Below are 26,606 nucleotides of genomic sequence, written 5' to 3'. Positions count from 1 at the left end.
AGCCCAACAGAAAATTCCTGAGTCAGGAGTGGAAATGTGCAGACTAGCGCGATGCTGTCTCCACTTGGAAGGAGCGCTCAACCCTGCAGGTGAAATGGGCTCTTAAGGGCGCCTGGGTGGCTCAGTCTGTGTCTGCCTTCAGCTCAGGTCATGATCCTGGTGTCCTGGATGGAATCCAACATCGGCTCCCTGCTCAGCAGGGAATCTGCTTCTCCCTCTACCCCTCCCCCTGTTCACGAGCTCTCATCTCTCTCTCTCTCTCACACACACACTTTCGCTCTCTCTCAAACAAATAAATAAAATTTTAAAAAAGAGAGAGAAATGGGCTCTTAAGAGTCCTCATGCAGTACGCTAAGTACTGAGCAAGTGGTGTGAACAAAGTGCTTTTATTAAGACTTTAATAAAAGAAATGCGAAGTCTCCATGAGAAAGCGACGTCTCCCAGATGGACAGTATAAAGTGCTATGTTTCAGGAACCCCTAAGATCAATGGATTTCCTGACTCCCTCCACTAACATTTATGAAGTCCACGGCTAGCCTGGTGCCAAATGAGGTGCTGGGGATCAAACAGAGAGTAGAAAGGGCATAAAACAGATATGACCTCTACCCACATAGTCTGGTGTGGGAGACACACGTTACTTTAAAAAAAAAAAACAACAAAAACAAACAAACAAAAAAACACAACAAGGAGTTATATATATATAAATATATATATTTATGTATATATATGTTATGTATATATAAATATACAAATTCCGGTAAATCCTGTGAAGGACAAGTGGAGGAAGCAGGGACATCTGATCATCTGCCTGGGGGTCCGTGGAGGTCTCTCCGAGCAAGGGACATGCAAGCTAAGGCCTACGGGATCACCCCACGGGGCCAGCCATCATCCTTTTAGGGGTAGGAGGGTGGGAGGTCATTTGGTAAGGAAATTGGTATTTGCCAATTCACAAAGGACATGTACTCAGAACTCCTCTCTCCTTGTGGTTTTAAGCCCTCCTGTTTTGCTCGGTGTTACCACACGTCCACAGCCAAGAAGTGGACAGAGGGCATGTGTGTTCTCGCTCATGCTCCGAGTCACCTCTGGTTTCATCAGGTCTTCCCAGTCAGAAAACAGAACTCATGACCTCTCTATTCCTGATTTTTAGTAAGACCTTAATTCGAAGGGAAAAAAATCCCCTGGCTCTATGAAACTTCTCTCATCCCCTGGCTCTATGAAACTTCTCTCTGTTCATGAGAAGCATAAATGTAAGAGTAAAAATAGAACGGCAAAATTCACACACATGAAAACAAAAACCAAACACTAACAAAACAACTCTTCACGTTGGCTGATCTAAGCCAACTGAAAGCTCAACACAGTAAGCCATCGGACTGAGCCGATGGCCTTCATCTGGGTGTGACGGGCGAGCGGAGCGGCCGATGTGGGAGGGACGAGCTCTGATGAGCAACAGTGTTCTTTCTCTTCTCTATGGGAAGGACTCTCATGGAAAGAGCAGGTCAGTGGTGGAGTGGGATGGAGGGTAAGCATGGAACTGAGACTCGTCTAAGAGCTGCATCCGCTCGGGCAGGTGTGACGCCGATGCTGTGTTCATTTGGAGGGGGTGGCCAAGGGGAACCTGACGAAGACTCAGGTGGTAAAGCTACCCAAACCACCCCTCAACAAGCTGATCAGCCTTACACATTTTTGTTAACCGGCCCGTTCGCCTTCCTCATGGCTAGAACTGGCAGTCACATGAATTACAAGAGCTCGAAATACCTGATGGCGGCAACTGGGTCAGTAGGTAAGTGGCTATTCCTTAGGCTGCTGGATGTCAGTGTACCTGGCAAGAGTCTCTAGGGTAGTAGGCATCAAAGAGATGAAGGCACTGTAAGGGCAGTTTCATCCATTTCTAGTTCCCCCCAAATCAGTCTCATGTCTCAAGCCTGAAAAGCCAGGGCATGGGCTGAATTCCAAATCTGGGGGAGGAGATATTGCCTTCTTGTCTCACCCTTTCATCTGTTTCTCGGCCCAGCGCTGGAGGGAGCTTCTCAGAAACTGCAGGAGGGCCAGAGGGGCACAGCCACCTGTGATGTGCGGCCAAGTCATAAGCCTTAGAACTGAGAAACCAGGGGTTTCTTTCCATTCAGACTTGCACTTCGAACCTCCTGTCTGGCACCACCTAGAACAACGCTCACCCCCCAGGCTACATACAACTCTTGAAGCAAGCAGGAAGGGGAAACAAGCCAGCCAGATAAAATAATGACTTAATACAAAGTAATGGTCCATGCTATCAAAGACCTAAATTAATATCACAAGGGAGATAAAAACGGGTTCATCAACTTGCCAGATGTTTTTGCTGAGAGGAGACCCTCTCTTTACAGCCCCTCTCTTCAACCTATCCGTGGCCTCTCGGAGGCTTGAAGTAACCAGGCCCCATCAGGCTTGTGGGGATAACATCCCAAATGAGGTACAATCGCCTCTGGTTTGGGTCCCAGGGCTCCACAGGTGGCAGCGACAGGGCTCGGCTTGAAAAAGACTCCCGTGAGTGTTGGATAGGCCACATGCGCTAAAACAATATCTGCGACGAAAACAAATCAGTCGGCTAAATGCTCCTGCTATGGAATGAATTCCAGCAACCTGAAGGAAATCTTCCGTATTTCGCGAGTGCCCCTTACAAAGCAGAGACGTGTATTTGAAGTTCTGACAGGAGGTAGAAGACAATCTCCTACCTACAACTCCACTCTGTCTGTGTGTTGAAGAATGAGACTCCCCGATTACCTGAGGAACGCTAAGTTATGCTTCACAAACTCAACTGTAAAGCAAGGCGAGGAAGCATCTGTTGGGACCCCCGAGTTGAGCGAGGCATTGCATAATGGGGCAGGGAAGAGGTTCCAGATCCCAGCCGAGGCAGAGATTACAAAGATGACGGTTTCTGTGTTTAAGCCTGTGTAGATAGCCACTCCAGCTTTTCTGAAGTCCAGTTTCCTAGAAACTGAGTCTGGATACCTGCAGAGCTTTCCCTGAGGCCTCTGGCTCTGCTAAGGTAAATTTTGCCCCAACCTGCATGGTAAGAAACCCCAGGTCCCAGAGACCAGACCGGTTTAACCTCAGTTCTAAAGCCAAGAGGCCCAGCCCTTTGTCTGTCCCTTGCTCCTCCTTTGCCCCCCATTCAACCAACCACAATTGCAAGTCATTAACACGAGTGAGGGAACACCTGGGGGAATAAAAGCAACTCAGAAATCCCTTTGTCCCAGGCCTCAGTGTGGATTACAGGAGGCCATGGAGCTGCTGTCTGGTTAATAATAGAATTCCTGTCATCCCCTGCCTCACTGCATTAACCCACTGTAGTCTGGGCCAAGTCAGTCCTGGCTATCAGCTCAGACCTGCTACTTCTCCAGGTCAAGGGGGATAAAAAATATCCCCTGTACTGATAGGGGCTCTAGGTACAAGCAGTGTGCATGCCCTAAAGCCCCTCAGAAAGATTGTTCTTTAAGAATTAAAACTGATGAGCAATTGCATCAAGAAAAGTTTGAGACAAAAGGCTTGGGTTGATGAAAGTGACACACCAAGGTGAGACCTGCAACAAGGTGATGTCACCTAGGGAGAGTGACTGCAGAGGAACCAGGGGGGATGTCCTTCAGGGTCACTGTGGTGGGCACCTTTAGGGGTGTCTGTTCAGCTCACTAATCATTTTCTCAGAGAACTGCCCTGGCGTAGTCACATGGGGAAATGCTGGACATCCTGCAAACAGCTAGTGGGGACCATGCTGGCCACTCTCTTCCTGGTCCCTTTCCCAGAAAATTGGAACTGAGATGGAGAGGTTTTGATTTAGGCTGTGCAGGGTGCAGGAAGTGAGGAAACATGAATTAGGAAGCTGAGGCTATCTTTGTGGTGAGACCATGGGAAATGCCTTATAAAACAGAATCCTGAAAGCATAGCTGGAGGGATGGATGGACGGATGGACGGACAGAAGGACGAGAGAGAAAAAAATGAAGCAGAAACATATGGTGAGGCAGAGACAAGAGATGAGGGAGCATGCGGGCACCAAGAAAGAAGCTCCCTGGGTTCCTCCTGCCTTTCCAGTTTCAGATCCCTAAATAGAGCTGGACGATTTTGGCCCCCAGCTTCCACGGAACACCCGGCCCTGTATCTCTGGATCTTTATTTTCACTTCTCCCTTTTTTGTATGACCTTGGTTAAGTTGCTTTCTGTTACTTGCTCCCAGGAGAATTTTAACTGAAACACACACCAGTTCTTAAGGGGCTGCAGGTTTACTTCTTATAAATCTGGGATAACCACACCTATGACTGCAGTGATCCAGTGAGGATTAAACCAAAAGCAAAGTGCCTCATAAGAGCCAGGCCCAGAAGAGTCTCCACAAACAAACAATTGTTATTAGTCCATCATGCAAAGGGGCTAAAATTTATTCTAGGAGACCTTGTGCCCAGCACCCAAGTCCCTGGTGTCACCAGCTCGCTCTCTCACTCTCTCTCACTCTCTCGAAACACCCATCTGCAAATCAGGGATAATAAGATGACTGAACTCCCAGGTGTGTGAGGATTACATGATTTAAGCTAAGAGTTTCTAACAGTGCCAGGCACACAGCGAGGATTCATTAAGCGTAAGCCAATATTACCCTCACCATCACTGCCACCTCCACTCTGGCTTCGGCCCCACAGGCTGGCTGCTCCTGGGGCTCTGGCCCCCCCAGGGGAGCTGCCGCGTCCTGGGCAGAGAGCCCTCTGCCGCGGATGCAGAGATGGGGCCTCGCTCAGGGGCTCTCAGGCTGACAAGAAGGCAGGAATGAAACAGCAGCTGAAACTGCAGTTGTGGGTATGAGACAGGAATCTGGAGGGGGATGTCAAGCCAGTTGCAGGGGTGTAGGGCATTTCCTGATATGGCATGGTCATGGCCTTGAGCTATTAAGGAGGACTTTTCTTTCTGGGAAGTGAATACTAAGCAAGGGGTTACAAAACTGGATCTGATAACCAAAACGTCAACCAAGGGTTTCGGTTCCAGCAAGTGTTCTAATTTTCTAATATCAGATGATAATATTCTCTACTTTAAGAGCTTTATAATCATAACTGTTATTATTGAAAAGCAAATGGACTGCTAACATATTATAGTGAGACTTCTTGTAGTAGCTCTTCTCCTCTCCCTAAAGTTGATTCACTCTAATCAACAGATGAAGAAGATTTTTCTCTTTAAATCAAGAATCCCTAGTCCCTACACATAATTCACAGATATAAATCTCAGTTGAAGATGTATTACAGTGAGGATGCAGATTACCTTTTGGAAATAATTCAAAGAATAGAAGCAACATTTAAGGTTAATGACTAATTTAGTGATTGCTTTAAGGTGATGTTTAAGCTAAGAGCCACATCTAGACTTACCTAACCAAGTCTTAAGAATTGCTCTGGGGGACGCCTGGGTGGCTCAGATGGTTAAGCGTCTGCCTTCGGCTCAGGTCACGATCCCAGAGTCCTGGGATCGAGTCCCGCATTGGGCTCCCTGCTAGGCGGGGAGCCTGCTTCTCCCTCTGCCGCTGCCTCTCTCTATCTCTCTCTGACTCTCATGAATAAATAAAAACAAACAAACAAACAAAGAATTGCTTTGGAATTATTTCTGAATCAATAACACATCAATCCTCTGTCAAAAGCTATAGAGTGCCACTGACTGGCTGTGGGCAAGCACAAGGAAATCTCCGGTAACAGCATTGTGTTGAATTTCTCGTAAGTGCTCCTTGCTTTACGGTTTTTCTCCAACCAAGTCATCCACGGGGTGAATAGGGAGTTCAAATCAACAGGAAATAGTTGCTGACGTCAAAGAGGTCACAGTGGAAAAGCACCCTCATGAGGAAATCTGATTGCACCATGCCTGAACTGGAAACAACTTAAATTTAACCACATTAAGAATGATTACACAAAGGCTTCAAGGAAGAAACAAGGAGAGGGAATCTAATGGTTTCATTTTTTCTTTCTTTGACTCACCATTTTGTGTAGCCCAGAAGACAGCAACTGCTAATCCAATCACTCAGCCACCCCTCTCTCGAGTCCACGGGCAGGATACATCCTATCTGAGCTCAGAGACTAGTCTTTGGGAAGGTGAAATATGTCTCCAATAGAACAAGCCCTTGTTCTCTTTCGAAGCTGGAGGGACACACAGCTCTTTCCAAAGACCAAGTGTTTTCCCAGTAAACGGAACGCACTGGCCATCTCTTGTAATGAAATGTGACAAGGCTCACTGATGTATGTACCCGACTAGGTGATGTGAGGTGATCTAACTTGTAGTTCAACACACGGTGAGGCATCTGAGACAGAAGATCCTTAAAGCATAAGTAAGCATTCAATATATGATTGGCGATAGAGCAATGTTGGGGCTTAAGTCCTCCCCCTTCCTGGCAGAGCAACGTCTGGTCCACACGCATCTCGCCCAGTCTCACTGGGCTGAGCTGCCTTTGTGCACTAGTCTTGTTTTCTATGAAGGACCTGAAATCTTTGGAGGCAGAGCCCAGATCTAAACGATGTATCTCTAATACCACCAAGCTTAGTGCCTGGACCTGGGGAACTAACATGACAGGAGGCCATTTTTGTTTTCTAATACACTTTACTCTAGAACATTAGAAAAGCTGGAACAACTGCCAAGATTAGTTCTATCCATCCATTTTATGTGAGCCAAACCACAAAGAAGTGAAGTACCTTACCAGTAGTTAAAATAGTTTGTGGGATAGTTCAGGAAGAGAAGCAGATCTGCTTGACATATCACTTCATTTCCCTTGATTTATAAAGCTATGGTTTTTCTCTGCTTTTACAAGTAATTGCATGTGCATAGTTCAAATGTAGTTATAAAAAAATACATGGAAAACTGAGGGAAAAATAAATAAAATGAAAATAAATCACCTATAATCCTGACACCCAGAGATAGAAATCCAAATACAAGGAGAAACAAAACTATCTGTGGCTTCTAGGATCCAAGGAACTGGAGATTTCAGGGCAAATAAGAAATTTACAAGGAAGTTTTTAACTAGAATTTCTTTACCCCTTACGGTCCTACTTAAACTTGCCATTCTTTAAAGAGAGAAAGAGAACATGAAAAACCCATCCTTCTTTCTTCACTTACATTACATAAGATCTCCTGAAGTACTCTGTCACTAAACTGTGATTTTTTAACAGCTGCATACTATTCCTGGTGCCATTTCTATGAAGTCCAACAATTAGCCAGACTTCGATTAAGTTAATGGAAATAAGAGGATGTGGTATGAATAGTCTACTTTCTATACCATGATAAAGATCATTTTTATTAGCCTGGAAACCTGGAACAGATTGTTGCCAACTGGGCATGGTGTTTTAATTCTGAATTAAACACACAAATCTAAATTCTGAACTTAGATTCACGAGGAAGATACCTTAGGTTATTATTCACTTTTTTAAAAAAGGTTTGATCACTTAAAAATATGCACAATAGGATTCCTTTAAATCATTATTTCACATGGTACAATTCTGTGTGTCAAGGTTTTGATTTAAGCACCAAATAGAAGAAGGTTTATTTGGGGCACCTGGGTGGCTCAGTCGTTAAGCATCTGCCTTCAGTTCAGGTCATGATCCCAGGGTCCTGGGATCGAGCCCCGCATCAGGCTCTGTCTCGGTGAGAAGCCTGCTTCTCCCTCTCCCTCTGCCACTCCCCCTGCTTGTGTTCCTGCTCTCGCTCTCTCTGTCAAATAAATAAGCAAAATCTTAAAAAAAAAAAAAAGGTCTATTAAAGATATTTATGGATTTAGTTTATACAGGGCTATAGGATAAAAAGTAAAAATGCCATCTATGTATTTAGATTATTTTTCATGACAGAAGTTCCTAAACTTTGCAACCTCTTAAGGCAAGATTTCATCTCTTCCTATGATCTCTGGGTGAATTAGACAGGTCCGCCTCACAAGAGGAGATTCTGGGTTACAGTTATCTAAATAAACATTTTGCCCAGTTAGAGAAGTAGCAAATCTGGCCAAGAATATTCTCTGTCCGCCTAGAGAGGACCCCTGGGAATCTGCTGGCCAAGCATCTGTTCCTTCCTCTGCTCTATGGTGTTGAGGTCCCTGCAGAATTTCCATTTGGGATTCATTCCATGAGCTATTTTGAGTTTGGATCTTCTAGCACAGCCATGATACGTTCTTCTCTGGCCCTTTAGCTGGGGAACGAGATGTGTTCAAGCAAACAACGCTCCCTTGCCACGAGTCCCTTTCCAACCTTTCTGCACTGTGGGCCAGATACTGATCTTCACCGTCCATGGAGGAAGAAAGATGCAAACCTAACTACACAGGTAGGGTGACCAAAGTAAAAGAGGCATGGTCTAATAAGATGAGGGCAAAGTAATTACAAATAGATTAAAAGGCTTAGCCAGGGGAGGGGCTGTCATGTTAACCTTGTAGTGGACTTCCGAAGGGCCCTACAAACCCCAAGGACCAGAGCAGGGACTAAGACAACAGCACCAACAATCTCATTCCAGATCCAGTTACAGCTTCAAGTCCTTCGGTGAACTGACTTCATCTGGCACTTGGTTCCTCCACCCATGAAACCACTTCCTTCTGATTCTTCTTTCTGCGACCTTCTTCCACTCTTGCATAGAATTCCTTTCTCCGCTGTTCTCTCCTCTCCACCTAAGAACACCTACTGAAATACGTTAAATTACACTTTCTACTATACCCAGAGGACACTGAGGACACCAAATCCAACCTCCCATCTGAACCATGATTCTGAGCAACAAACATTTTACCACTAGGTTTCCTGCTAAGTAAGTTCATCATATTCGGATTCCCCCAGGCTCCTAACTGGCCAGAACTCTGGCCACTCCTCCCACTCTCTTACCCAACAAGTCTCATCGATTCCACCTCCTTAGTGTTTCCTTGACTCCACTCCCGTGACCACTGCCTTGGAGCAGGCAGGTCTGACAGGCCACTGTTTCAGCATCCTAACCAGGTCTGCAACCCCCTGGCCTCCTCCTTCTGCAGATGGCCACCACAGAGCGCCTCCCAAAATGCACATCCTACACTGCTCTCTGACTTTAAAACCCTTTCCAGCTCCCTTCACCTCCATGATTGAGGCTTAGCTACTAAGCAGAGGATGTCAGACCCATTAGGACTTCGCTTCTTCACTCCCCACATTTCTTCTCCTATAATCCTGCTGCATCAAGTTATTTGGGGTGTCCTGAGCACATCATACATTTTAATCCTCTGTGCCTTTGCACTGCTATTACCTCTGTCTGGGGGCCCGTTCCCTGTCTTCCCCTCACCCCCTCCATGACTGCAGGGCTCATATTCATCCTCAAAACACAGCTCAGACAGCCCCTCCTGTCTCAGAGCCCTTTCAACCTCTGCAAGGGCCAAGTGATGACTTTCTTCTATCACACGGTTATAGGCATGTGTATTGAAGGTGATCCCTGATTGAAAGCAATCAGAGGGCAAGTCCACACTTTGTTTTTCCCTATGTCTTCAGTCCCTGGCACACAATGTATGCTAAGGACACATTTACTGAATTGAATTAAAAATGCAAGCTAGAAAGATTACCATTCAATAGAGAAACAGCCAATGCGTCTAGTGGCTAGGGTCTACTTTCAATATTTAGAGAGTACTCAGCCCTGAAGATACCATCTAAGGTGTCTGTGACTTTAAGTTGAAAGAGCACTCCCATGTATGGAAAACAAACAAAAGAAAATAGCAAGTGTGCTTCCCCCAAAGCACACTTGGACTGCTACTAGTACATTTTTCTACGCTGGTTGAGAAATGTTTCTTAAAGCTTTGATTATCTCTGTTTGTAAAATCCAAGTCATATGCATCACACATGGGATGGGAATCTGACTCACAGATAGGCTGGCACCTCTTTCAGTTCTGGGTGGAGACGATTTTCATAAAAAGTGACTGATTCCGCACCTTGATGGTAGAACTGAAGCATAATCATTAAATGCCAAAATAAGAGAAGCTGCGCTTTCAATCTCTGGCTTTTAAACATAACCCTTTATAGATATATGCTCACTGAGCTCATCTTTGGCTCCCTAGCCGCCCCAGCTCTGATATGTCTGTCTTATCGCAGCAGGCTCCACTGCTCAGAGCTGCGGGCAGGGTGCTAACCCGGGCTTCCGCCCAACAGACGCCATGTGCTTCCACGGCCTCCTCCCAGCCCGGGGCCCGAGCCTGAGTGAATGCCACAGTGCAGCCACTGATAACTGACACAAGCCCCAAAACAGGAACCTTGCTGGTCTACAAACTCCGAAAAAATAAAATAGAAATGCTTTTAATTTTATAAGGAAGGTGTGACACACTTTGCTTCGGCCCCTGTAAAAAGTCAAGTGATCCTCTAGTCCGCTTAACTTCTTAGACCTAGGACAGACCACCTGACATTCAGACAAGGCAGTGGTTTTCAAGCAAGCAGAGCTTCCTCCCCCCAGGGGGCATTTGGTAATGTCTGGAGACATTTTTGTTTGTTACACGTCGGGAGATGCTACACACATGTAGAGGTCAGGGATGCCCCTGATCTGACGGTGCATAGGACAGACCCCCATTAGAAAGGATTACCCTGCCCCAAGTGTTAGCAGTGGGCAAATGACATTACATTATGCAAATAAGTGAATTTTTTTTTACTGGAAAGGTTGAAAATGCACCAGGCATTCGGTTGTTCAAACTATTTGACCTGTTGATGAAGGTCAAAGTAGTGGGAATAAAGTTCTGAGCCAGGTGGAAGGGAGCTTCCTGCTTTCAGATCTGTTTTGAAGCCCAAGTACAAGGCAACAGATCAAGTTAAGGAGCAGTTCCTCAGTTCCATAGGCTTCCAGAAGAGAAACTTTGACCCGTTCTCTTGGTCAGCTCTGCTGTATCTGTTCTTGACCTTGTTGGTTATATTGACACACTCTGAACTGCCTTTCACCCACTGGTCAACAGACCCTGGTTTAGAAGGTCTGGGTTTGTTGTGGACACCGGCCAGTCCCCACTTCACAAGCTGATCACAGCTCAGGGCTCCCTGGGAGTGAGGAGGTGACAGGAAGCACAAGGAAGCAGATGAAGGAGCTTCCCATGGTCCACGGCCCAGGAAGGGAACATGTATTCAGAAGAGGGGAGGAATTTTGCTGGACTGACTTTCCTCCTTTGTTTTGGTTGGGAATTATATATTACATCATTTTAATGTTTAAAATCTCATACACCATGAGAATGGAATTAAGAGACTCTGGGAAAGGTTCCAAGGCTCCCTTCATAACAGCTAAGCCATAAATCATTACAGGCCATCCTAAAGGAGTGGGCAGGAGTGAGCTGGAGACACAGCAGGCTCTTTCGCAGTACAAATCAACTACAAGTTGGATGCCTCGCACAGAAAGGAAACAGGAACTCGCTGGGTGGCCCGAAGGGAGGACAAGGGCATGTCGAAGCCCTCCAGCAGAGAGGGGAGGGTCTGCTGGTGAGACCCGGCCAAGGTATCAGCTGACAACAGAAGGCAGGAAGAGGAACCCTGCCCCAGAGCAGTCAGTCTTGACGGGCACAGGCACGGGGTTAAGTGGGGGAGCTGGTGTCTCAGCAGCCCCGCGCCGGGGCTGTCCGTGAAGAGACCAGTTTGCCCAGCGGGATGAGGATGACTGGACCATGGCAGTGGGGAGCAAGGAAGCAGGCTGGGCTGCAGCCCTCCCGCTGTGCCTCGTGCTTTGGGCCCCCATGCCCAGTAGCGCTACAGGACCTACAGGACCCACGGTAGAGCAGAGGCTGTGCTGACAGCTTAAGCCACCCCCCCCACTAACCCTCACCAGGTCCTCAATTCACTGCACCCAAGTACAAATAGGGGTGCACTTCAAATGCAAATGTAGCTCCCAGACGAGTGCCCTATCCGGCTCTTTTAAGTAACAGGGGCGCAGAGATCCTTTTGAATTTGTGTTTTCGGGTTTTTTGGGGGGGTAAGTGCCCAATAGTGGACTTCTTGGATCATGTGGCATTTCTACTTGTAATGTTTTGAGGAACCACCATGCTGTTTTCCACAGTGGCTGCACCGATTGACACTCCCCCTTCTGGGGGTGGGGGGCCAACCCACCGAGGGGGTTGCCAGCTGATTGGGCTGCTCAGGCCTGCGGACTCCGAAGGAAAGCAGCCGCTCCCGACGGTGTCCCTGCCCAGTTTTGTTCCCTGCTGCCCACCCCCCTCCCCCGCCGCTGCGGGGCTTCCAGCAGAGCCTCAAACCTCGAAGGCACTCGGTGCACATGTGCGGAATGAGTAAATACCTCCTCACCTCACCTGCTGGGGGCGACTCTGTAGACTGCCAGGTGGGCTGAGATCACACCGCCAGGCGAGGCTGACCGGTCGCGAGAGGCCCTGGGGAGGTAGCTCCTGGGCTTAGAAAAGATGGACCCAGCTGGGCACTTACCAGTGATGAAGTAACGACAGAGAACTCAAGGGTTTCAAAGCTAGAGGATATTACCGTCTACGGTTTCCACCCAGAGCAGTCCGGTTTTTACACTGCACAATTCTGCGATCAGGGTGGGGTGGACCCCCCTCCAGTCACTCACAGGTGTAGCCTGAGGCCCTGAATGTCCCAGTCAGTCCTGGCAGGAGTCAACCCACCTGCCCAGGGAAACACCTGCAGGTCGCCGCTTGGTGTTGCTTAAAGCTCAGGTGCTAGTTGGTTAGCCTTGTAGCTACAAGGTTGGTTACATGTCTGAGGAGACACGGGCACACGGGTAAGATTTCCCCCAGAGCTCAGTGTTCATTTTCAACTACCTCTCCTTTTGTAGCATAATAACCATATTGAGTCCACACTATCTACCATATCCTGCTATTCCATGGGTATTAATCCTCTCTTCCCAACCAGACTGAGGATTAAGAGGACTGACTGTTTCTCTTGCTAGCACTCAGAGCAATCATGAACGGATAGACTTTTCACTAAACTATTTGGCGAAAGGCCCGTCACCTTCTCCTCCTTGGAGCTAACCCGGGCACTTCAAGCCTCGTGCTCCAAAACAGGGCTTTGTTGAGGCCGGGACATCTATAGTCTGGCAGGCTCCCGGGCACAGTCAGGGAAAACCGTAACAAAGCACTCACCACCACAAAGCTTCGACAGTCATTGGGAAGGATGGGGCCAATTCTGACCAGGGCATATCTTGGATACATCCAGGGAAATGACATACAATCCATACACCATCTTACCAAACATGGAGGCGGCAGGTCTCCATGATCCTCAGATCATCAGTGTTGACGACGGCCAGTGACAACAAGGCCAGTTACAACCGAACAACCTCAAATTGAAAAGCATGCCAACTCTTTCAAACCCCTCCGTCACGCCAAGTCTCCTGGCAGTCCTACCCAATTAGGGAGAGCCAAAAGAACAGCACGAACTCCAGCTTCTCCTATTTCCCATTCATTTACATGGCCCTGTTTAGTAGCCACAGAAAGCCCAAGAGGACAGAAGCAAAAGTCCCAAATGACCGCCCCCCACCCCCAGAAATGCAGAGCCTGGAGATGGTCTATGTGCATTTTGTCCCCAGATGGAACACTATTAATAAGCTGGGAACATGCCCAACTGGGAAACACCATGTTCTGGCTCATTTTCTATTTTGATCTGAGCCAAAGGCAAACTATAACAAATGACCCATAAACAGATCAAATAGTATTTGTGGTAGGCATTGCTCAGGGAAAGGAGGAAACCTAGTTCTAAACAGATAAGAGGATATATCCTTAGGTGCTTCATAAAAGGCTACAAAACTAGATATTGTAAAACAAAACAAAACAAAACAAACTGCCTTTATTCCTGCCTAATGATGCTATTCTCAGCACACCTTCCAGGGAGAAGACATTTCTATGTGAGGTATTTTTTTTTTTTTTCTATGTGAGGTATTTTAAAGGTAATGGCATGGATTATTAAGCTGGATGACCTGGTTAAGAATCCATGGTCTGACTCTTGCTTGCTGTGTGATCTGGGGCAAGTTATTTAGCCTCTCTGGACCTCTCACAGTTTCCAGATCTTTAAAATGAGGTTAATAATATCTATACCACCCTAGATTGCTTTGGGTATTAAATGAGATAGTTCATGGCATAGATGTTCATGAAATGCCAACACGCACAGTTGTGTAGGCACCTGTAACAAATGTAAGCACCTAGAACACACACTAAAGTCTCAATGAATAGTAGCTGCCTTTCCTCTTCACCTATCCCTTCTACCAAGCGGACACCACTCAGGCTCTAAGAATCCACCAGCTCTCTAAAGGCATTAACGGAGGCCTCTTCAGACCCTTGTCCTTTCTAGCTTTTTTGGCTGCACTTTGCCCTCTCCTCACCTAACCACGGTCCCGGGGTCTCTTCCCCTAGTCCGGAATGTCACTGTAACTCAGAGCGCCACGGTGAACGCCACCCCAGGGGCCCAGTGTGCCTTCTCCTCTAGGCCAGTCTCTGGCCGCAGCTCAGCAGACAAACAGGCTGGCCACGGCTGCCAAGTACCCACTCGACACCCAGGAAGGGGAAAGATAGCTGGAGGGCCTGGAACGGGTCAGGGCCGGCGGGGCTGCGTGGGGCCGTGGGGGACTGTGCCAGGCTGGCAGGGGGGCTGCGCAGGGGCTGGCGGGGGGGCAGTGGAGGGGGGCCTGGCGGCGCTGCGTGGGGGCCTGGGGGGGGGCTGCTTGGAGGGGCCTGGAGGGGCTGCTGGGGGAGGGGGCTGGCTGCGCTGCGCGGTGCTGCACAGGCCGGGGGGGGGGGGGTAGGTTGGCGGGGCTGCGTGGGGGCCTGGCGGGGCTGCGCAGGGGCTGGCGGGGGTTGGCGGGGCTGCGCGGGGCTGCAGCCTCCCACCCACGACGTGTGTGAAGCTAACTGCAGGGTCACTCTCTGGACTCCTAAGTCCATGACAGAAAAACACAGATTCAGGCGGAAGAGCTTATATGGAAAAAAATCAAATGCCAAGACCTTCCTAAAAACAAGGGGGCTATGAGTTAAGCCAGAAGTAGAACTCAGAGTTCTGACTCTGGATGTGGCCGTGTAGTTGCCTGCCTGATAAAATTCTGAAAGATTCATTCCAGAGCCACATGACTTGCTATCTCATCTGTCTCATACACGCACGCACGCACACACTCTCACAAACACACTCCTTTGCTAATATTTCCTGTAACAGCAGAGTGAGTAATATCCCCGTACATTCATGTTGCCAGGTGATTTTCAGAACCTATTTTAGGTACAACTTAAATATATTGAGAGCATCGTGTGGCAGCTGTGTAAGTGGACAGCGTTTAGTATGCAAGATTGCTGGACACCGTAACCTTGGGAAGTAGGATTTCTGCTTTGTTGACCAACATTTGAGGAGTGGCTTCTTCTGGAAGGCTGTGTCCCTGCCAGAACTCGAGGCGCACTCCTTGGGGGACAAGCCTTGCAGGCTGACACCCTGGGGACAGCACCTCCTCCCCCCCCCAAAAGCTGGACAGGTAGAGGATGGGTGGCAGTAGAAATCCACAGCGCTGGGCTTCTGTCCCTGTCAAGGAAGGGAGCATGCATTCTGTGGCCCACCTGAATGCAGCGGATTGCAAACACAAAGGGGAGCATTCCCAAAAAGAGAGGCTCCTGCATGGCTTGTCTCTCTGACCTGGGCCTGGGTCCTGCAGATGACAGGCAGCTCTTGGGCACCAGGCACAGAGTGTCTTATGTCTTCCAAATGGAAATTTGCGCTTCAATAAACTGGGTCTCTGAACAAAGACTAAGGCATCTGACCAGTAACTTTGCCACTCCCCCTCCTGCTACTGCCCCGTCTTTGTTCTTCCCTCCTTCCACACTCAGCTGAGGCTCCAGGAGGAGAGCCAGTGGCCAGTGTCTGGGAGCTGGGAGCTGGGGGTGGGGGTGAGGGAGGCCTGGATTCCAGGCTGCAAATGCCAGGAGGCTCAGCTGCTGACACAGGAGTCATTGATGAAGATGAGAGGGCTGGGAAGTGAATTTCACCTGGAAGAGTAGGGAAGGCGGTGTTCCCTAGGCCTGCACCCCAACAGGGACCCTCCCCTCCTCCACCCTGGCTTAGTAATGCCTCACTCCTCCCCACCCCCATTGTTAAAGAAATAGAGTCCCGTGACCCAAATCAGCAAATAGAACAAAGATGAAAAAACATCCATCCTGTCACTACCTTCGAGCCATCCCTGGCAGTTTATTTGGCATAATTCCTTCAAGGCTTTTCTTTGGAGGAGCCAGGTTTGCCAATTCACCATCTTGGACAGAACGTGATGTGGATACCTGCCAGTGAGCCTCATAAATTCTGTATTATTTCCTGGGCTCTAAATTCCTAGTTCCACCATTTACTATATCAGATTTTAAGCAAGTGACTCAACCCCTTGGTACTTTATCACTTGGCAAAAAGAAGATAATAATGGCACCTGACCTACAGGTTTGTTGTAAGAAGTGCAAGCAGCAAATAATAGATGTTGGATGCTTACGACAGTCTCCGACACCGTATCGTTTCACTGCAGAGTATTCATTACTGCTTTACTGGCTGAAAATCTGCATCTAATAATACATTACTTAAGTCAACTCCTATTGCCGAATGCTGAAGTTGCTCCCGACATTTTCCTCTTATAAACAGTGCACTGAAAATTAAACATCTTTATGTATAACATTTATTTTATTCTTTAGGCTGGTTTCAGAAATAAAATCAAAAGATCCCAGAGTACGAACATTTTTATGAGTCTTGATCCAGATTATCAAATTATTCACAAACTATTAGGATTTATAATGCTGTCGCAAATGTATGAGGGTGGCAATTTAATTACATATTGGCAAGTAACATGCATTATCATGAAAGAATGGGAGGCAATAATTTATGAGCTCATAATCCTAGGAAGCAAGCTTGATAAATTATCTACTAATTTGAAATGTATTTTTTTTTTTTTGCCAAGCACAAGACTGGCTCCAAAATTCCTACTTTGGGGTACTGACCATGCCCTCCATACGGGGTCTGTGCTGGCCCTGGGAAGCCCCAGGACTTTTTCTTTGATGTAAAGAAGGAGGCAGTCATCACAGCAGTGAGTCTTACTCACTTTTGAATAGTGCTGCACGTGTACAAAGCATTTCTGCATTCTCTCCTTTGGCCCTCACTACGATCCTGCTTTCATTTTAACCATGAGGACTTTAAAGCTCAAAAGAATTTTAAGGTAGGCTCGAGCCACTCCAAGGAAAACAAAGCTGGAAGAACTTGGGTCTTCCATGTCCAAGGGCAAATGCTGCTTCTATAGCAGCAGGTGGGAGGGGAGCCGAGGCAGACAGGAGGTGCTGAGGCAGAGGATGAATCAGGGACATGTGCAATGATGGTTCAGGGCACAGAGCCGGCTCCAGGGTCATCCTGACCCAGAGATGAGCCTCGTCGCCCCTACTTACAGTCCAAGCGACCCTCCACAAGTTACCCACTCCCTGTCCCTGGGCCCCAGAGACACTTCATTCCACAGGGCAGGACATGAGAGGAATAACAGTTCTCTAAGGGTTTTTATAATGAGATGATACTTGGCAGATAGCTGGGTGTGACCCTAATACCTCACCTCGGGTCACTTCTAAATGCCGACCTTAACAGTTCAGCATAACACACGGATTAGCGTCTGGTTTTAGAGGCCAAGGCCTGCCAAACTGAGTAGCTACAAAGTAATGTATCTGCTGTGATTCCCTGTAGTAGTTAACATTTTCTGTTCCGTCTAGTTAGTTTTTCAACTGCAACTGGGCATAGTCACTGGGGATTTCTGACAGATGGACAGATGCACAGCAAATAAATGCCATGCATGTTATGAAGTCTGATACCTTGCAAGCTGCAGAGAAGGTATAAACTACAGCAAAATGAAAATTGCGTCTCTCTAGCTCAGCAGGAGAGAAATTCACTTGGTTCTTTAGGGTGGTTCCCTCTACTTTATCATCTAGACTTAGGACAGGGGAAAATTCCTTTTATCCTTTGCTTTGGAGACATCTACTGCCAAACACAAATTCTAACCCCCGAAGTCGGTTCCTAGCTCTGGTGGAGAAATAAAATCACCTTGCAGTAAGGACTGCCACCTTGTGGCCACTCGTGAAACTACCGCTAGGGAAAAGACCCCCTCCAGTGCCTTACACGTGAACACTGTGGAAATTTCGTGTGGCCACCAATAATTTGTTATATTGTATAATATATTTTTCTAGAAAATTCTGCACTGTTTATGCTATTTTCATTGGGCTCTCAATCTGTTCCAAGTGTATTTCCTGTTCTACTCTACCGTAACAAAATCTGTGTTGAGACCTCAGACTGTTCTATAGAATCATGGGTCTTTCCTTTGGAAGGTAAAAAGTCCTCTGGAGTTCAGTGTGAGACATTTCCTTATTTGTTCATTAGATACCTTGAAACAACAGCCACTGCACAACCGGACAAAGTTCACTAATTGCCTGTCAACTGTCTGATTCAAAGGTTATCAGCCAGTAAAAATCATCTAACTTAACGTCATAGAAAACCATCCACTCTTTGGTTCAAGGCCCTGGACAGATGATCTGAGTATAACCCTGTCTGGCTGTCTGATTCATGGTATGGGCCCGAGGCTCAATCCTGAAATGCAGGCAGACAACTGGTATCGACTGATGGTACCATCCTTCTTGACAAGGGTGTTTTCAAGCCTGAGCTGTCACCCTATTCCCCTCTGAGATATTAGCTGGATGAGAGAGGTGAGGATGGGGGAGGGCTTTTTGTAGGCAAAGCACAGAGCACAGGAAATAGAATTCTGAGGATTCTCCAGGAAGTGGGGAGGATGAGCACAACTAGAGCTCCAAAGGAACCCTGGACCACAGAGATGGGCAGCCCAGAATCAGGTAAGGCAGCAGGGGCCGTGTGGGCTCCAGGGCCATTGGAATGAACCACAGACCATGAGGTGAGGAGGGTGTGGCCCTCTGGAGTCCAGACTAGGAGGGGAAGGAGGAAGGAGTGCAGGGGCAACCGGGACCTATGAAGCTGTCAGCTGACGGCCCAGCTCCTTCCAATATGCTTGAACGGCATGGGTGTGCGTGCTTCTAGTACATCCTCACTCTCCCAGCTCCCAGCCTCCCGGGCCCACCCCTTCTCCAGGCTGCACGTGGTCCTTAAGAGCACAGATTTGAACACAGGTGACCCTTAAACATCTGTGAATGCTCAGCCTCACTCAGTGAGAGGAATGCCAATGAGAACTCTGAAGAAACCATTTTTTAAACCTCTCCGATCATCAACATGAGAGATTGCATGGCATGATGGGACAGTGGGGGAGCGGTCTCACCCATGGCTTGGAAACGTGAATTTAGAAATACGGCAAGCGAGAGAGAAGAGCCTGGGCTCTGCAGTCAGACTGCCTGGGGTCCAAACCTCTGTCTCTTGGGAGTTAAGTTTCTTTAGGTCTCAGTCTCCTTACCTGGAAAATGGGAGTGGTGCTTACTTCATAGGGCTCCTCGAAGGATTTAATGAGACAGTGCTCACAGACACTTAGAACAGTGCCTGGTATATAGGTGATAAAATGTTAGCCATCCTCCACTGCTATGGGGAAGAAGGCCGACTGGACTCAGTCACAATGCACACACCACTGGCCAAGCGATAACCACTTCTAGCTGTGTGTCATATAGAAATAATAGAACAACATGTAAAGGTAAACGTACAAGGGGACTCAATGCAACATTGACTGGAATAAAAGACTAGGTACAACCTAAATACATGACAATAGGAAACAAGTTAAATAAACTGTGCCATGGTCTTAAAATAGAATACTATGCATCTCTTTTTAAAAATGAGGCAGCTAGATATGTACAAATATGATACAATCTCCAAGATATATTGTTACATTAAAAGAATAAGGTGTAGAATAGTGGGCAGAGTATGCTACCACCTGTGTTTAAAAAAAAAACAAAAAACAACCACCATAGATACTATGTGTTGTGGGTGTATACTTTCATGTGCAAAAAAACTCTTTGAAAGGCAACACATGAAATTACTAATAGCTGTTTCTTTCAGAGAAAGGATAATGGCTATTTGGAGGATGCTCCTATTACCCACTGCAGAAAGTTAGCTTTTTTTATAGTTAAAAAATACAATCTGATATGTCATTCCTCTGCTTAAATTTCTTCCATTTGCTCTTAGGACTAAAATCTAAGGTCCTTAACAGAGCCTATAAGACCCTTTCAGGCAGGGCCCAGGTCACCTCTGCCCCAACCATTCTCTCCATGCCCCTCCCCAACCCCCATATTTCAAGCGTGCTGAGCGGTATTCACACCTCTCGCTCGCACTAACCACTACACCTGTACAGGTGCTGTTCCCCTGGAACATTCTCTTTGCCTCAGCATTCTAAGTCACCCTTCTGGTCCGAGCTTAGCTGTCACTTTCCCTAGAAATGCGCTGCAGGATCCATCTTACAGCTGGAATGTCCCTATTCTGCCCCCACCACACATTCCACCGCCCTGACGGAAGCAGAGACAAGGAGCGTGTCCCAGGTTCTCTTTCTCAAAATGCCTTTTGACTTCAAGAAGGTTCTGAAATATCTGTGGCAGACTCTCTGGGTGCCCTCTCAGGAGTCATCTTTCCTCTTTGTTGAGGACAGAAGCCAAGTTCCAAGTCCAATGCTAAAGAGACAGCAGAGTGCCATGCCCCAGGGGCTGAGTCAAGGTTGGTGGAAGCCAATCAGGGTAAACCTGCTTATCTTGGCTAGCTATTTGCTCTTCCAGCATCCTGTGCAGCTAAGGGTGAGCAGGTGACTCAACTCTAGAAAGATTTCTTGTCTCTTTGATAAAAGGAGAGCGGCCCACAAAGCCCTTGTGCCTCTGTCCTCGGGCTTCCTGCTTCGGATGCCATCACACGAGGTGTGATGTTGAGGACTGTGGCAAATAACTTGAGACCCCATGGGGAAAAGATGCCCCATGTCACTGAGCAACTAACCCAACCCTAACATTGGCACTGCCAGACTTCAAGAAAAAAGGGCTTGTACTAATGAGCTAAACTCATCCTTTTCGTTTATCACGTGGCTCTTGGTCGGGTATTCTGTTAAGTGCGGCCAAAAGTATTCCTAATTGTGCACCATGATAGAGTAGACAGACTTGAATCCCAGGATCAGTTCACAGAAATCAAACAAAGGGTCCCTGATTGAGGCAAGGAGCAATGCCTTGAGACTTGACAAATTAAGTTTCTCTCTCTGGACCTACCCTGATCTGAACTTTCATGTCCAGGTCATAACTAGCTCAGCACTTAGGGGTAGAGCCAAGGTCAAAGTCACCAAGATAAGCAGCCCGTGACATTTACTCTGTTCTTAGACTTCTGTAACCTTCACACTGTTAGAGAAGACTTATGTACAAAGACCTTTTCAACCCTCAAGATGATCCTTCTCTAGGACAACATGACAGTAGCAGTTAGTTCACTGATTTCAACTTTCTCCCAGAGGTCATCAGAAGTTACTGGTACGTCCATTCAGCCCTACAGTGAGAGTTCATCCCTCAAAAGTCTGATGCACTTCTTTATGAAATCTTCAACATCCTATTGTTGCATCTCTTTAAGAAAGGAGGCCACTGGGGGTGAATTTGAGTCCTACTTACAGGTGTTTGAAAGCAGCAGAACAACTGTGTGAGGAAGGGGTGATTGCGAGCCAAGGACAGGATCCTTTTTTCCGTCATTGTGCATTCCACATCGTCATCCTGCAAGATCACGTCCTTCTTCAGCACCTTCACGGCGTAAAGGTCTCCTGTTTCTTTTATTCTCGCAAGCATCACCTGTGGCAAAGCAGGAGAAGGAAGCACAGGCGTGAGAACTCTTGAGATTCTTAGGGTGTGGGAACACATGAGGCAGAATGGGCCCGGCACTTGGAAAGTATGAGCATGAATACATACATGCACACTCAAACAACATACATGTAGCATGCTTACTTTAACCCAGACACCTCAGAAGCCAGGACTCACCTTCCCGAAGCTCCCCTTCCCCAACACTCGGATGAACTCAAAGTTGTTGATACCAAGTCGGCTGGAAGAATCAACCCCGATCCCATTTCCTTCTTTGGTGTTTTCCCTTCCCTGTCGTCTTAGAGTTGACCTGGAAACGAGCTTCTGCAAAGAAGAGTAGGAAAACAGGGAGTCAGAAGTCACAGCGTGGGCATGAAGCATTTATGGATGGAGAAGACCTTATTAGCTGCCTCAACTCTCAACACAACAGATGGGGAAAGATCAATTCAGCTGGACATGTGATCAAGTTCTGCCATTCAAAACTACACAGTACCAGCTCCTGATCTGTGCTTACTGTATTTGGAAAAGAATCATTTTAAAATATATCCAAGCCACCGAGAGTTTCAGTTTTAACTCAAATGGGAATGTATAAAACACTAACGCCTTAGTCTGGTCCCTCCAGTGGCTTGCGGGGGCTTTCCACAGGATGGTCAGATTCCAAGAGCGCCATCTGGTGTCCACTTCGTTCAAAGAGCGGTTTTCGCATTTGCTCAAAGGATCCATACCAGGATGTGAATGAACGAAGCAATATTTATTACACAGTATTTAAAATTATATAAGAGAAATAAAAATTAATATAAAAACTAGAATAATGAGCAAATGTATGGAGGATAAAATTTTAAATACTTCCAATCTTATGACGTCCCCCTCAAAAAATAAAAAAGCCATTACACATACACACATATCTATCTTTACAGTTGATTAATTTTTAAAAATATAATAAAATTGTGGTTTCATAACACACATTTTTATTTAACACTTTGTCATGTGTATTTTTCATATCCTTCAAGAACATGAGTGTTAAGGGCTGTCCAATATTCTGTTTCATGGGTATACCACAGTTTATTCATTAATTCCCCTGCTTATGAGAAACAGGTTATCTCCCATCTTCCACCAGTTTAAATAACAGCATCATGAACATCCTTGCATGCTAATCTTCAAAGCAGGGTGATTAAGAATTTAGACTCTCAAGCAAGCTGCCTGGGTTCAAATCACAGCTCAGTAACCTAATCCTGTAACTCTGGGTAAGTTACCTACCCATCGTCTCTGTGCCTCAGTTTCTTCTAACAAAGAGGATGGGATAGCACCTGACACACAAGTGATTATGAGGAATGAATGAAAGCACATAAAGCACTTAGATTGGTGCCTGGCACATTCAATACACATGAACTGAGTTGCTGTCGTCATCATGATTATGAGCATCATCTATTTTCTTATGATAACTTTCTGGAAATGCAATCTTTTGGGCCAAAATGTAGATCTTGAAGACTCTGGATACCAGTCAGCTGGCCCTCTAGGGAAGTTGACTGCGAGCACAATGAGAGCTCCAGCCTCACCATACTGAACCAGAAGGAGGCATGGCCTCCTCCATGAGTAACCGCATCTCACTGGTCTAAGCCCAGTCACAGCGAGGGAGCTCCCTGACGGCAAGATGACTTGCAGATGTCTACCTTGGGACATTTATAAGACGAGCTACCCCTAGGCAACAGATCAAAAGTCCAACGTTCTGAAGTTCTTGACCTATTTAGCTGAAAAACCCCAGCTTATCTGGAACAACTTCTAAGTAATGTTTTCAAACAAACAACAACTGTGCAATTGCTTGAACCTATAAGGCTTTGACTTACTCAACCCAATAAAACGGTGATTACAGATATAAAATGGATCACCTTAAAAAATCCAGTTGTTTTTAGTAGTTTCTCCCTCCAGATCTCCGATCATAAATATTTCAAAGATAGAAAAACTTTACTAGCTTGAATCTCACTTCCTCCACTTAAATACTTCCCCTGGTTGGGCTAGAAAACTTTAAGCCAGTATTTCTCAATCTTTTTTTTTTTTTGTAACCCATTCTTCTCTTTTGCTAGACTCAAGATTCTGTTTCATGTTGTGCTGTCAAATGACAGGTAATTTTGGCTTTTCCATTTTTAAATATCATAACATTAAAGATCGTTAGCTCAAGTGACAAATGACAAGTGGCATTGCCCATTCTAGAGCTTGTGCCACATGGTCTATCTTATTCCCATGACATTTTAGGAGCCCCGGTACAGGCTGAAATCCTTAATCCGTGCCCTTTGGGAGCAGCCATCCCACGCACTAGAAATCCCCCTCCTGGTATCAGCATCCTGCCTTTCTGTCCATGCTTAGACATTAGACTTTGCTGATGCTTCCCTGAAATAAGGGAATACAATTTCAGTCCAAATCCCTAAACAGCCAGTAATAAGGAAATGGGGTGGTGAGTACGGACATTTTCTGGATGACTAAGAACTTGACAGTGACTGCACTTCCCTAAGTACCCAGAGATATTTAACAGTTAAGTCTAGTATTTTCCTAAGCCAGATATGAAGCTACACCTTTCAGAAGCCACAACAGGAGCCCTGGCTCTTTCCCAGCCCGGAAGGCAGCAATAGGACGTGGGCCTGGGAAGTGGTCGAGGCTCTAACGGTCAACAGTGAGTGGAGGTCACTCGGGGAGGCTGCGAGACAAAACACGCCCAAAGCAAAGGACAACTCCACCCACTCCCAGGAGCCAAGAGGAAGGAACTCCTGTTTGTCGCTGAACTTGAGAGATAAATTCACAGTCCATAAACAAAAACTGCAGAACAGTGAGACTCCAGAGCTGGGGAGAATCTCAGAGATCCTCACGTTCAACCCCGTTAGAGAAGGTTGAGGCCCTCTCTACTGAGGCCCGTAGCTGCTCGTCACCTCAGCTGCTGGGTAACCCAGGGCCCTGGAATCCAGAGCTTCACCACATCACACTGACAGGAAGCTGATTTAAAAAAAAAAAAAAAAAAAAAATCCCTCTTCTGCTTCCTGCTACATCTGCATGCTTGTTATTTCTTGTCATATAATTGTATAAAGAATCTTTTTTGTGGAACAAAATGGTCTTAAAAAAATACAATAAATCCGTTTATTGTGTTTGCTGAGAAGAGGAGCTTTGCTTATGCTGCAGGCACTCATTCGGACTCACCCCCATCTGAACAACTTCTAAACTACAATACGTCGAAGAAAGCCAAGTCTCACCGAGGTTGGAGAAATATTTCCGGGCTGGAGGCCCATCCCGGCCAGGGTCTTGGCGAGCTCCACCGCATTGACCCCACAGTTCGGGGCTACATTGGCCTGACATCGGATGTGCACGTTCATCTTACAGACTGGAGGGGGGAAGAGAAGGGAGTCCACGTTCAGGAAGGAGCCAAGTCAACATATGCTGCAAAAAAGAGCTTTAATCACCTGAAAGACTATGACAGGGGAATGATCCAGGCTTGCATGCACTCAAAGCAAACCCTGACGTTTGTCTCATCACTGCTTTATGCAGGAGCAGCACGGAGCCTGGCATACTGACGAATAATACATTTCAAATCCACTTTCTTCCCTGTTGACTTGATGAAAGGCATTCACCTAAATCATGTGTAATAGTCATTGCAGACTTAACAGCGTGATTCAATATAGAAATCAAAACGTTCATCACGGCGACATTTCAGTCAATTAACAAGGAGGCGCGTCAACTGACTGTATGCTTTTCCTTGTATCACTCAAGAAAAGGTAGCCATCTAAATGCCACATAGAAATCGCTGTTCAAACAGGATGGAGATGGTGTTTCTGAGAGAAAAACCTCTAAGTGAAGCTTGCTTTCTGAGTATTGTTGTGGTTGGGGAGCCCTCCCAGCCCAGGGCACAGCATCCTGTGGGGCTGTGGGTCTCAGTGCTTGTAGCCTGTGGTTCGAACTACTTCATGGGGGAGAAAAGCGAGGTTTTTTTTTTTTTAAAGGTCAAAGTAAATGGCAGTTGGAAGAGGAGAGAGAAGCAAGCTACATTCCTGGTGCATAGGAAATGGACTTGGGATGATGAAGGGACCCAGGGTTTAATCAGCAGGAAGTTCTGACGCAGTTTCTTAACATGGGCCCTGCTGATGGGAGGCAGAAATGAAATAGCAGGCAACAAATTCCTGTATCTGGAGTGTCAACCCATCCCTGGAAGCATGCCCGGATCCAGGTTTGGGGGGTGGGAGGGGTCTGAATGTATGTGATTTAGGGTGCCCTCTTTAAGAAAAAGAATATCCAATCCAGAGGAGAGCTCTGGAAGGTGCCCTTGCAAGGGAGGGACCCTGAGGCTGAAGCTTCAGTAGCTCCTCATGGGAAACCCCCTCCCTCAGGAAGATGGGTACAGAGACACACAAGCCCGCAGTGTCCTTGCTAAAGTACCAGTGACAAAACAAAGCAAAAAGTACAGATGGATCACTGTCTGTGTGCGACCCCCCAGGCCACGAGGGACAAGAACAACACGGGGGAGCCCATGCACAGCTCTGCATGTTGGCAACAACTATACAAAGGCAGAAGGTGGCCTCTGCGGTGCAACCCACGCCCAGGGGAGACCATCCAGCTGAAGGTCAAGCGGTGCCTGAACAAAAGCTACGCACGAGCTGGTTGCTGTTTGGGTTGAAAAAGAATTACTCCGGGCGCCTGGGTGGCTCAGTCGTTAAGCGTCTGCCTCCGGCTCAGGTCATGATCCCAGGGTCCTGGGATCGAGTCCCTCATTGGGCTCCCTGCTCGGCAAGAGGCCTGCTTCTCCCTCTCCCATTCCCCCTGCTTGTGTTCCTGCTCTCGCTATTTCTCTCTCTGTCAAATAAATAAATAAAATCTTAAAAAAAAAAAGAAAAAGAAAAAGAATTACCCCATGTATCTAGGAAAAAGGAATTAGGAAATGATGTTCTCGAGAGA

General features: G+C 46.9%; 1 protein-coding gene across 2 annotated transcripts in view; it reads right to left on the bottom strand.

Annotated features, from left to right (window-relative positions):
- The window catches only part of PRKCH (protein kinase C eta), a 221,176-nt gene that overhangs the window by 70,441 nt on the left and 124,129 nt on the right, over window positions 1-26,606 (bottom strand). For both annotated transcript variants that reach the window (XM_064571148.1, XM_045900996.3), the window contains 3 exons: window positions 24,914-25,041; window positions 21,858-22,001; window positions 21,498-21,671 (listed from right to left, as the gene is read on the bottom strand). In XM_064571148.1, coding sequence (XP_064427218.1) covers window positions 21,498-21,671; window positions 21,858-22,001; window positions 24,914-25,041 — 446 coding nt within the window. The remainder of the gene's footprint in view (window positions 1-21,497; window positions 21,672-21,857; window positions 22,002-24,913; window positions 25,042-26,606) is intronic.

The sequence above is a fragment of the Mirounga angustirostris genome, unplaced genomic scaffold (assembly GCF_029215605.1).
Source record: "Mirounga angustirostris isolate CCGP_5_RB_7025 unplaced genomic scaffold, mMirAng1.0.hap1 SCAF_9, whole genome shotgun sequence".
In the NCBI taxonomy this organism is placed as follows: domain Eukaryota; kingdom Metazoa; phylum Chordata; class Mammalia; order Carnivora; family Phocidae; genus Mirounga; species Mirounga angustirostris.
The sequence above is the reverse complement of the archived record's forward strand: the minus strand, read 5'-3'. Positions and strand labels throughout refer to the sequence as shown.